We start from the raw sequence: 11585 nt of genomic DNA, 5'->3' as shown, positions 1-11585 counted from the left end.
GGGGGGGGGGGGGGGGGGGGGGGGGGGGGGGGGGGGGGGGGGGGGGGGGGGGGGGGGGGGGGGGGGGGGGGGGGGGGGGGGGGGGGGGGGGGGGGGGGGGGGGGGGGGGGGGGGGGGGGGGGGGGGAGAGCACGCGAAAGAGAAACTCAAATAGGACAATATCTGTTAATTGTGGGCTTGACCGTTACAAATGGAATTAGAGTCCGACATTGGCAATGTGCCAGTAAGGAGGCTGAGCCCTATAGAGGGTGGACACTGGGCCCTAAAGGGGGTGGATTGGGGGGTTCTACAATGGGCAATGTGCCAACGAGGAGACTGAGCCCTAAAAGGGATGGACATGAGGTGGTGTGTAAGCAAGGACGCTAGGCCCCGAAGGGGAGTGGATTGGAGGTCCCACGTCGATTGGAGAAGGAAACGAGCGTCAACGACAACGCTGGCCGATCCCACATTGGTTGAGAAGGAGAACGAGGGTGTGAAAACCTCTCCTTAGCAGACACGTTTTAAAAATATTGAGGGGAAGCCCGAAAAAAACCCAGAGAGGACAATATTCGCTAGAGGTGGGCTTGGGTCGTTACAAGAACAATGACCCCAAATTCAACCCAAATTCAAGGCAGAACATAAGAAACTAATTTGCACCTCATAGGTCTTTCTATAGTAATAAGAAAAGTACTTATCATAATAAAATATGGTTAAACCTCACTAAACATGAATTATAGGACATTCTATTATCTAAGATATTGAGTGGAACATACCGAGATCCCCAGTGGCAAAAATCTGAGGATACAGAGAAGAAATTTTTTGGATCATCCACATATTTGGCAAGCAGGCGTCCATACATGGCTTCACTTTCGGCAGAGACGGCACCAACCAAAATGGGTACAACTTTCACAGAATGCCTGCATGATTGCATCATTACTTACAAGAGTAGGTCTCCAGAATGTAATATAATGCTCGTTAAATCAAATGAAAATTACCCCTCAAATACTTTGGCAAGATATGGCAAGTGCATTTCCATGCTATGTTCAGCTTCATCAACACGCATATCCATCAATTCAAATTTTCCAGTTGCTTTTAGCTCCTCGATTACTGCCAGAGTGAACGATACATAGAGAAATTACTAAATGAACGTTCACGAATATATCAGGCAATGGATGCAAGTCCATGCACAATAATCTAACAAGAAAACATACAAGAAACCGAGCCACAATTGGGAAAAATGAATAATTCTCAAAGAAAAAGAAATGGAACTCAGAATACCTTCCAAATCAATGGGAAGGTCACCCACGGGGGTCTGGTAAATAGTGGCTGTCGAAAGAGCACATTTTGGTGTATAATAGTGGTGAGATGGACCAAGAAGAAAGATCCTAGAACTGCCAACAACAGCATCAACTATATTAACAATAAGCTGGTAGTAGCCTGCTAATATAATGAACAATTCAACAGTTTTTTTCAGAGACGATTTAGAAGATTAAGGAGGAATATGAAGTAATTAAGTTTTGCTAAAGGAACTGTTTTTGCTTTCAAAAATGTTTACTAGATATGTTTTCACTGAATTTTAGTCTAAAAGAGTTCAGATACAAGCTCTAAAACTTAAACACCAAGTGGTATAAACAATTTTGTCAGGCAAGTAGCGATTGAAAGGGAGATTAACCCACATGTTTGTTGGATCAATGTTACCGAATGCATATGCAGCAGCGCGTCCTGAATACGAATAACCAGCATGCCTGCAGTTCCACATCAACCAAATGCATCAAAATTATTCCATTTTGAATCATTTAGAAAAATTTTCTTGAAGCAACTTACGGAGCAATTACACCACGTACATCCGGGGATTTAGACAGGCCCGATGCCCTCAACCATCCATCAAGCTCCTCCGCAAGTTTCTTAGCTAGAAGGAGAAAGAGAGAGAAAATCCAATACACCAGAATTTATTATCCATTTGACTTCCACAACGAACTACAAAATTTAACAAAAAACAAACACCAACATCCTCCCTATCTCCTGGAATCTCACACATGCATGAGCAATGAAACATTCTTCCAATTTTTTAGTGTTGTATATTTAAGCTTGCATAGAAAAATGTTCACCTCTAAATCATAACCACAAGTATGTGAGGATATTTTGGATCAAAGTGGGGAGAAGACTTTATCCCCTCATTTGTTGACTAAAAGTTTAGACTCAACACATTATGTCAACCCACGTCGGAGAAGAAAACGAAAACATTTCTTACAAGGGTGTGGAAATCTCTCCCTACTAGAGGTGTTTTACAATCGTGTAGACGCGAACGGTAATACGTAACGGGGCTAGCGGTGGGTTTGGGCTGTTACAATTACCAATAAAACCCGGCTTCTCAAACATAGCATAAGCAGTGTGATGTACGCATAATCCATGAACTTCTACAAACTACCTTACACAGCTGGGAAACCCCAAAAATCTCTCTAGCGTTTGAATTGAATCAAAATTCAACACTTTCAATTTCCCCCCTTCTGCATTCAAAAACAAGGCCAAAATCGAAAATTCCACTATCTTCCAGAACCAGAAACTTTAGAATGATCAGCAGAGAGAGAAGACAGTATCGCAAGCTACTTTCTCCAAAGCCAAAATGAAATCAATCGCAACATTTACAGAGAAAGCAAATTGAAGAATTGAAAAGAACCTCACCAAAACGTGCATGAATTCATTTACAGAGAGTAAAAGAAGGCGACTTACAATTGTCGGTGTACCAAGAACCGGCATGAGACGCTCTTCTGATTTTCTCCATAACAGCAACTAAGATCGGATTGAATCAAAACGAAAAGGGTCAGAGAATCAAACAGAAACAAGAGTGAGATGAGAAAGTAATCCCTGGGTCTTCTTCTACTGGATTGCCTTGAGAATCGGGATGAAGAGATCCCAAAGTGAATCAAATAGAATAATGAAAAGAGAAAAAAATGGAGTGGGAGAAGGAAGATCAGAGCAGAACTAAGAACTGGTTATGAAGTATTCTGCTTTCTGAGCTTTCACGCAACTTCCCCATTTTTTAATTTCCCGATTCCGCCGCACCGATAATTACGACAAGTTTTCTGCTCCTTGCTTCTATTTGGGCTTACGTGGGCCGAAGTCCGGAGGCCCATTTCACCCCCAAATTTCTTTATTTACGTCAAGTTTTGTGCTCCTTGCTCCTCTTTGGGCTTACATGGGCCGAAGTCCGGCGGCCCATTTCACCCCCAAATCTCTTTATTTACGTCAAGTTTTGTGCTCCTTGCTCCTCTTTGGGCTTACATGGGCCAAGTCCGGAGGCCCATTTCACCCCAAATCTCTTTATTTACGTCAAGTTTTCTGCTCCTTGCTCCTCTTTGGGCTTACATGGGCCGAAGTTTGAAGGCCCATTTCACCCCCAAATTTCTTTATTTACGTCAAGTTTTGTGCTCCTTGCTCCTCTTTGGGCTTACATGGGCCAAGTCCGGAGGCCCATTTCACCCCAAATCTCTTTATTTACGTCAAGTTTTGTGCTCCTTTCTCCTCTTTGGGCTTACATGGGCCGAAGTCCGGAGGCCCATTTCACCCCCAAATCTCTTTATTTACGTCAAGTTTTCTGCTCCTTGCTCCTCTTTGGGCTTACATGGGCCGAAGTCCGGAGGCCCATTTCACCCCAAATCTCTTTATTTACGTCAAGTTTTCTGCTCCTTGCTCCTCTTTGGGCTTACATGGGCCGAAGTTTGAAGGCCCATTTCACCCCAAATCTCTTTATTTACGTCAAGTTTTCTGCTCCTTGCACCTGTTTGGGCTTTCATGGGCCGAAATTTATTGATCCAGCCACCGCACGTGGCAGTTCTTCATCGATCATCAGCTTCAATTATTCGATTATTGTCTTATTATTTTGTCTGCCACCAAGTAATTCGCTAATTAATTAAAAACTAATAATTCATCAATTTTCTTCCTACTTTCTCTTTGTCCGGCCCGTTTACAACAGATTGTGAATAGATCTGAAAATATTATTAGTCGACCAAATAATATAGAGCAAAGAATGAGGAAATAGAACTAAGATCGAAAATTCAATAACGAGCAAATAGAAGTGGAACAAGAGATTCAATATTTAAATATGATACAACATACCACCTAATACCTAAAATAGAAACAAACTAATTACGGAGGATAAAATAAAATATATTACAAATCAAATTATATAAACAAAAAAATATATAATATATTTATTCATAATATCTATATATTTTATAACTAATATATTCACTCGGATATCCTGACTAATTTAAATAAATGGACTAAATTTTGACAATTTTATATCACAAATAAGAAATATAGTCATATTGATAAGAGACATCTTACAGAAGTTAAAGTTATGAGAACTCATACTTAAATTGAAGCATATCGTACCGTTCAAAAGTCGTGACAACCACGGTTGATTTCTATCGTGAATAATTCGAAATCAATTTGATTTTAGAAATGTTATGGGCAGATTTTTGGCGGAAACCAATCAATGAATCTTTGTAATTTTACAGATCATCGGCCTTGGACACGACCGAAAGACGGCTGGGGCGTGGCCGGAAATTGGCTCGCCGTCTCAGCTGGTGTGAAGAAGGTCGTATCAAAGCAGTCAACGCTCGCTTCACCCAGTCTCCCTCAACGCCGCCGATTCTCACGAGCGAGTTCGTCATCGCAGACCTCCGCATGTTTAACCCGCTCGATGAATACGTCTGATGGTGTCCGCCATTGCCTGAATTTCTATGCAGACTGCACCGGAAGGAACCGGGGTGAGTCGTTGGCGAACAAGTGCACGTCTTTTTCGGTTGAGAAACCGGCGAGTTCCGGTTGGAGAGTGCGATGGACCGACTCGTCGAACCGGACCGGTGATCGATTGAAAATCGAACCGAGCGAGACAGGGGACCGGAAGAAATGTTGACTCGAGTAGGAGAAGCGGATCGCTCGCGGTTGTGAAAAAAGGATGAGGAAGTGGAAGAGAATCCGAAGCTCGTTGACGCGGCGAACGGAGAAGAGATCGGAGAGTGAAATCGGCCGGCGGCGGGAAGTGGCCGGAGAACAGGTCCGCTTGTTTCCTTCTTCATTGGGGATTATGTTTGGCGAAACGACAGGACGGCGGGATTTCAGTAAACGGAGTTCGTCTCGGCGGTGGAATTTATAGGTCCGGGGGTGGGTGGATCGTAATTATGCTATAAAATTTAGGGCATGGTTGAAATATTGTTGGCCGTACGATTGCGATTTCCCATCTAACGGCTAGGACGACGTAGGCAGTAATGGATATTATTAAATAATAAGAGATCAAAATTTTTAATATTGTAATTAAAAATGAAATATGTTGATTATTATCCGCAAAAGAGATAAGAAAAGGTGACGGGGAGATTAAAGTAAGTTTAATTTTAATATAATTAACTAACCCAATGAATATCTTACAAGTCGAAGAGCGAGATATCCGTTTTAACCCCAATCTCCAGGGATAAGATGGACTGTTTAAAGGATAAAAACGTCTTTTCAAGTTTTGTTTGAGAAAAATAAAATAAAATAAAAGATTTTGGAAAGTCCAAGATGATGGAGGAAAATAATTGGAAATTCGAATCAGAATGACACCTGTCGTGTGGGAATGCGTAGTTTAAGTTACACGTGGCGGAAGATGATTGGTGATTGCACGAGGGGCCTTCCGCTTTCGTGTTAGGCAAATTGGATGCTGTGGAGATCGGTGCATTGAATTATGGTTGAGGTTAATGATCAAACGCGGGCACATGGACTTGCTGTGTGGTCGGCCGTAGAGGAAACATCCAGAAGAGTTTTGAAAACACAGCATGAATACTCGGTTTGACTCGTGATCTCAAAATTTATTTATTTATTTCCATAAATTTTAAAAGATGGATGGTTTTTGTTTTATAACTTTAGATTTAAATTTACATTTAAAATTGGATAATTATCTTTTTTTAATTTGAATATACGATAAATTAATTATTAAACAAAAATCAATTCAATATAATTATTTCTTATTATGGTAAATCTGAAAGCCCACCAATCTAGAAGAAAAAGCCCAAGCCCAACAATCTAGAAGAAAAAGCCCAAGCCAACCAATCTCAAAGCGTGACCAAAAAAAGCCCGGGCCCATTCCTTCCCTCACATTGGATATTTATATTTATAGTTTTTATAATTTAAATTTAATAAGTGGGAGATTTTATTTAAGGATTATCGTCTATTGAAAAATGTTTTTGACGTAATTTTTTAATTACTCTCTCTTGATTTTTTTTTTTTTTTTAATCTAAAATGGTTTATCTTTTATAGATTTTAATCATTTAATTTTAGAAATTCTAATTTTCTTTTTTATATTTAGCAAAATAAATTATGATTACGTGAACAAATATAATTTAGATATAAGGAATAATACTTTCTTTTTAATATACGATTGTTCATTCATATTTATTTCTCACATGTTTATAAAATTTACATTCACATATATAAAATTTTAGTCACACTAATTTTTTTTTATTATTAATTTGTTAAATAAAATTAAAAAGATAATTTTGAAATAAAATCCTTCATTTTTTTAATTGTAAAATGTAATCATAGGCCTCTCTCTCCCTCTGAATCTAATAGGAAACGACACTAGAAGACAGGGCAGAGGGCATAGTTGTAATTTCGGTATTTAGGGCTTTCCTTATAAACATCTCAAAGCTTCTTCGATTCGCTTTGTTGCCTCTAGGGTTTTTCCATCGCGCCAGACTCTGCGGCTTAGGCGTCTATCGGATCTTCGAAACCCTAATCATGGCGGAACAGGTATGGATTTTTTCCGTCTCCCGGCGTTTCTTTCCGTTCAATCAATGTCTGATTGGCACCTGCATTTATGAAATTATGTTCTGTTTGTAATGCAGACGGAGAAGGCTTTTCTGAAGCAGCCCAAGGTGTTTCTTAGGTAAGAAATCTACTGGAAAAGCAAGTTCAAACATTGTACTTTATGCAGGCAAGGCCGTTTTCTTTTTGCCGTCGGATAAATCATTCTATCTACTTCGAGACTTTCGTTTGCAGCTCGAAGAAATCGGGAAAAGGAAAGAGACCAGGAAAAGGAGGAAATCGGTTCTGGAAGAGTATTGGTTTGGGATTCAAAACTCCGAGAGAGGCAATTGAAGGTCTTACACAATAACTAGATTTTCATTTACTAAATTCCCGTACATTGCCTTCCTGCTTCTTTTTAGATCCAAATATTGTAGTCTCCTTCACTGTAATCTTGAGTAAATGTTATCTGCGCAATCTCGTAATTATAGATCCTGCATTTATATTATTCAGCGAGTCATTTGAAACAATGTGGTTCTTCCCTTTGCATTATCTGATCTGGCCATTGGGGAAGTTTGATTTGCTTTCACCCTATGACTATACTAATCAACATATTCATTGTTAGACGTATGATTCTCAGCGTCTTCTCATCTTAGTTGTACTAAAGATTTAAGAGTAATTCTGCTGCAGGAACATACATCGATAAGAAGTGCCCATTCACTGGCACTGTTTCTATAAGGGGACGTATACTTGCTGGGACCTGCCACAGTGCCAAGATGGTGAGAACCATCATTGTTAGACGTAATTATCTACACTACGTGAAGAAATATCAAAGGTGAGAACTAAATACCCAAAATTTCATTAGTTATCTTTAATCCTTTCTATGAATGAGAATGGTGACACGGGTTGTTCATTTTTAGGTACGAAAAGAGACACTCTAACATTCCAGCACACATAGCTCCTTGCTTTAGGGTAAAAGAGGGAGACCATGTCATCATTGGCCAGTGCAGGTTCATACATAACTTTCTACGCCTCTGCTGTCTACTGTGACTTCGTTTTTAGTCATTTTCTTAATGGATGGGTATCTTTGCAGGCCGTTGTCAAAGACCGTGAGGTTTAATGTATTGAAAGTCATTCCTGCTGGATCATCCACAGCTGGTAAGAAGGCCTTCACAGGAATTTAAGCCCAGAATTTTCAGGTCCCGTATTTGTTTATGTTAAAGAGATGATATGTTAGCATGAGTTTTTTTCTTTTTTCAGCTAGATGTTCTTTTCACTTCATTTGTTGACCGAATATCTCATTATTGTGATACTACTACTGCAATTTTGATTCCCTAAGTTTTTCTCATTACCATCGTGTTTAACTTCTTAATTTAATAGCATAACCTTCAATGCCTTCTTTTATAATTTATGCCACTTCCACTGCATTATGAATTTGTTTATATCTATTATGTGACGAAGATCATAGACGTTTATTTAATGATGTAAGCAAGGGAAATTAATTGAATTATGAACTATTGCACGTAACTGAAACTTCAAATGATTGGAAGTTGCTTAGCAATTCCAAGCGTTGAAAGTGGAACTCAAACCTAATAAATTTCATATGCAAAATATCATCATGAGTTGATATTTGGATGAGGAGTGAGAAAAACCAGATGGGTTTGTTGACATTATTGGAATATATGGCTTCGATTATGTCGCTGTGTTCTTGGTTTGAAGCCAATTCCATCCATTTATTTAACTCAACTTGTTTGATTTTATGCCTCATTGACCTCGGTGACTTTGTATTTTATTATTATTGATATGATCCGATCGCCAGCCCTTTGATTTCATCAACTTCTCCCTCTTAATATTTAGTATTTCATTTTAGTCTCAACTGGTTAAGGTATCATGGGACTAAAAACTCGAATTTTCAACTTAAATGTAAAAAGAAAATAATGTGGTTTAGTTTATGGGCTTAAAACCATTTGGTATATGTTAATTATCTTGTCATCGATAGTGACTTTGAATATGTGAGCGGACATTTATTAGAGCCTCCTAACTCATCCTAGACCTTAAATAAAAGTTAAATCCTATTTACAAAATTTAAATACTAAGATTAAATCTACTTAATTAATTTAATTTATTAGCTATACCTACTAATTAAATTAAATGAGTATGAATTATATTTTCCTTTCCACTCTTGAAAGTCAACTTTTATCTTGAATAGCAAGTCGATATATCTCTGGTTGCCGCCTTGCCATCTACTCTGGTTTCCTTTCACCATCTACTCTGGTTTCCTTTCAAACTTCTCTTTCACCTATTCTCAATCAGTTATTTGAATGGTGGGGGCATTCAATGCATTTGATGTAGACAATAAAAAAGAGGCTTCCGACATTTTTTAAAATTGTGCTTATGCTCATGATTGTAAACAAAACACGAAAATTGTGCTTATGCTCATCATTGTATGATTTAGGATTACTTCAACCAAAACACGCCTATGTTTAGAGTTCTTATGATTAAGTGTGCTTATGCTCATCATTGTATGATTTAGGATTACTTCAACTAAAACATGCCTATGTTTAGAGTTCTTATGATTAAGCTAGAAAATAATTATCTTATGATTAAGCTAGAAAATAATTATTAGTATAAGTAATAACTTTAGATTCTGGTGAGGATTTTTTTTTTTTTTTCATCTATCTATAACTTCAGATTATGTTAAGGTTTTTTTTAGTAATTCTATCTTTCAGGTAACTCTTATTTTAAAATATAAAAAACAAAAAATTTAAGTAAAGAAGACTTCATCAATCTCATAATAAGGAAACCTCTTAAAGTTTGAAAATGTCCAATGAACAAACTTGCGCCTCAAACAACCTTTTATTTTAATATTAAAAAATTATTTATATTTTAAAACTTAATTTATGAATTTATTAGACATAAAAGATAAAAGAGAAGTATATAATAGTGTGTAGAAACAAAATTAGAAAAATGAAATTTTTATTTGATTATTTTAAAAGTTTAGAATACCAAATAAAAATAATTAAATCCTTAATTTAATAAAATTATTATTATTTGACAAAAATGATGGAAGAAAAAGTCAAATGATGTAGAGGTTTCGTATATATAATGAGGAGGGAATAATATATCGAAGCCTCAGAAACCAATTCCCAAACATCGTCTCCTCAAAAACTTAAGAGTGATCATGTACAAAGTAGCCAGCGCATCGGAGTACCTAGCCATTACCGGCGTCGGAATCTCCGACATCAAACTCGCCAAGAAGGCATGGGTTCTCCCCGGTCAATCCTGCACCATCTTCGACATCTCTCCCGTCAATTACACCTTCGAAGTCCAAGCCATGAGCGCCGAGAAGCTCCCCTTCATCCTCCCCGCCGTCTTCACCATCGGTCCTCGCTCCGACGACATTGAATCCCTTCTCAAATACGCCAAGCTCATCTCCCCTCACGACAAGCTCTCCAACCACGTCAAGGAGCTCGTCCAAGGTGTCATCGAGGGAGAGACACGTGTCCTTGCCGCCTCCATGACCATGGAGGAGATTTTCAGAGGCACCAAAGAGTTCAAACAAGAGGTCTTTGGGAAGGTGCAATTGGAGCTCGACCAATTCGGGCTTTTGATTTACAATGCTAATGTCAAACAATTGGTGGACGTTCGTGGGCATGAGTATTTCTCGTATTTGGGGCAGAAGACGCAGCAGGAGGCTGCCAATCAGGCGAAGATCGATGTGGCGGAGGCCAGGATGAAGGGGGAAATCGGCGCGAAATCCAGGGAGGGACAGACCCTTCAGAATGCGGCGAAGATCGACGCGGAGACTAAGATCATTTCGACCCAGAGGCAGGGGCAGGGGAAGAAGGAGGAGATTAAAGTCAGGGCGGAGGTTAAGGTGTTTGAGAACGAGAGGGAGGCGGAAGTGGCGGAGGCCAACGCGGAGCTCGCCACGAAGAAGGCGGCCTGGACCAGAGCCGCCCAAGTTGCGGAAGTGGAGGCCGCCAAAGCGGTGGCGCTCAGAGAAGCAGAGTTGCAGAAGGAGGTGGAGAGGATGAATGCACTGACCATGATTGAGAAATTGAAGGCGGAATTTCTAAGCAAAGCCAGCGTTGAGTATGAAACAAAGGTCAAATTCATTCAATTTCTTGTTTGAATTGGATTTCTTCCATTAAATTTCTCCAAATTCATCACAAATTGGATATAAAATTGATAGGTACAAGAGGCGAACTGGGATTTGTACAACAAGCAAAAGAAAGCAGAGGCGGTTCTGTTCGAGAAGGAGAGGGAAGCGGAAGCGCAGAAAGCGCTAGCCGACGCGGCGTTTTACGCTCGACAACAGGCCGCCGACGGAGAGCTCTACGCCAAAAGGAAAGAGGCAGAGGGACTGATGGCGCTGGCGGAGGCTCAGGCCTTGTACCTCCGCTCACTTCTCGAGGCATTGGGTGGCAATTACGGCGCTCTCAGAGACTACCTAATGATCAACGGAGGCCTGTTCCAACAAATTGCCAAAATCAATGCCGATGGCATCAAAGGGCTTAACCCGAAAATTAGCGTCTGGACAAATGGGAGCGGTGGACAAGGTCTGGAAGGCGGCGTTGGAGCTGGGAATATGGCGATGAATGAGGTGGCGGGAGTTTACAAAATGCTGCCGCCGCTACTTCAGACGGTTCATGAGCAGACTGGAATGGTTCCTCCGCCGTGGATGGGAAGCTTGGGCGAGTCTTCTCGGAACTGAGGCATGGGTTACTTGTTTTGGTGTATCAATTCAAAAAATGTGTCAATTCCAAAGAATAAATGGGTGTAAGCAATTTATACGCTTTTTTTTTTTTTTTTTTTTTTGG

At 39.8% G+C, this 11585-nt stretch overlaps 4 protein-coding genes across 4 annotated transcripts in view; 2 read left to right on the top strand and 2 right to left on the bottom strand.

Moving 5' to 3' along the window:
* The window catches only part of LOC111462705 (protein MEMO1-like), a 5221-nt gene extending 2171 nt beyond the window's left edge, over positions 1-3050 (bottom strand). Inside the window, exons 1-6 of the mRNA XM_023106404.1 lie at positions 2710-3050; positions 1804-1888; positions 1656-1724; positions 1258-1370; positions 975-1086; positions 753-896 (exon numbers count right to left, since the gene is read on the bottom strand). Coding sequence (XP_022962172.1) covers positions 753-896; positions 975-1086; positions 1258-1370; positions 1656-1724; positions 1804-1888; positions 2710-2761 — 575 coding nt within the window. The 5' untranslated portion in view covers positions 2762-3050. The remainder of the gene's footprint in view (positions 1-752; positions 897-974; positions 1087-1257; positions 1371-1655; positions 1725-1803; positions 1889-2709) is intronic.
* A 1327-nt stretch (positions 3051-4377) lies between these two features.
* On the bottom strand, positions 4378-5146 carry LOC111462780. The gene has a single exon (XM_023106516.1). It carries the CDS (start codon positions 5061-5063, stop codon positions 4494-4496), a length of 570 nt encoding a protein of 189 aa, XP_022962284.1. The 5' UTR covers positions 5064-5146; the 3' UTR covers positions 4378-4493.
* A 1538-nt stretch (positions 5147-6684) lies between these two features.
* Positions 6685-8158, top strand: LOC111462372 (40S ribosomal protein S11). The gene is made up of 6 exons (XM_023105906.1): positions 6685-6768; positions 6864-6904; positions 7018-7118; positions 7453-7597; positions 7683-7772; positions 7856-8158. The coding sequence occupies exons 1-6, from the start codon at positions 6757-6759 to the stop codon at positions 7944-7946; spliced, it is 480 nt and encodes a 159-aa protein (XP_022961674.1). The 5' UTR covers positions 6685-6756; the 3' UTR covers positions 7947-8158.
* A 1750-nt stretch (positions 8159-9908) lies between these two features.
* Positions 9909-11570, top strand: LOC111462739 (flotillin-like protein 4). The gene is made up of 2 exons (XM_023106458.1): positions 9909-10870; positions 10958-11570. Exons 1-2 carry the CDS (start codon positions 9944-9946, stop codon positions 11477-11479), a joined length of 1449 nt encoding a protein of 482 aa, XP_022962226.1. The 5' UTR covers positions 9909-9943; the 3' UTR covers positions 11480-11570.
* The last annotated feature ends 15 nt before the right edge of the window (positions 11571-11585 follow it).

Source organism: Cucurbita moschata, unplaced genomic scaffold (genome assembly GCF_002738365.1).
Source record: "Cucurbita moschata cultivar Rifu unplaced genomic scaffold, Cmos_1.0 Cmo_Scf00027, whole genome shotgun sequence".
Taxonomy (NCBI): domain Eukaryota; kingdom Viridiplantae; phylum Streptophyta; class Magnoliopsida; order Cucurbitales; family Cucurbitaceae; genus Cucurbita; species Cucurbita moschata.
The sequence above is the reverse complement of the archived record's forward strand: the minus strand, read 5'-3'. Positions and strand labels throughout refer to the sequence as shown.

What these genes read in the sequence shown, in the direction of transcription:
- LOC111462780 (XM_023106516.1), bottom strand. Translation starts at nt 5,063, where the DNA reads ATGAAGAAGGAAACAAGCGGACCTGTTCTCCGGCCACTTCCCGCCGCC.
- LOC111462372 (XM_023105906.1), top strand. An exon ending in CAGCCCAAGGTGTTTCTTAG is followed by an intron (nt 6,905 to 7,017) that starts GTAAGAAATCTA and finishes TTTCGTTTGCAG; the next exon opens with CTCGAAGAAATCGGGAAAAG. An exon ending in TACGTGAAGAAATATCAAAG is followed by an intron (nt 7,598 to 7,682) that starts GTGAGAACTAAA and finishes GTTCATTTTTAG; the next exon opens with GTACGAAAAGAGACACTCTA.
- LOC111462739 (XM_023106458.1), top strand. Translation starts at nt 9,944, where the DNA reads ATGTACAAAGTAGCCAGCGCATCGGAGTACCTAGCCATTACCGGCGTC. An exon ending in GCGTTGAGTATGAAACAAAG is followed by an intron (nt 10,871 to 10,957) that starts GTCAAATTCATT and finishes TAAAATTGATAG; the next exon opens with GTACAAGAGGCGAACTGGGA.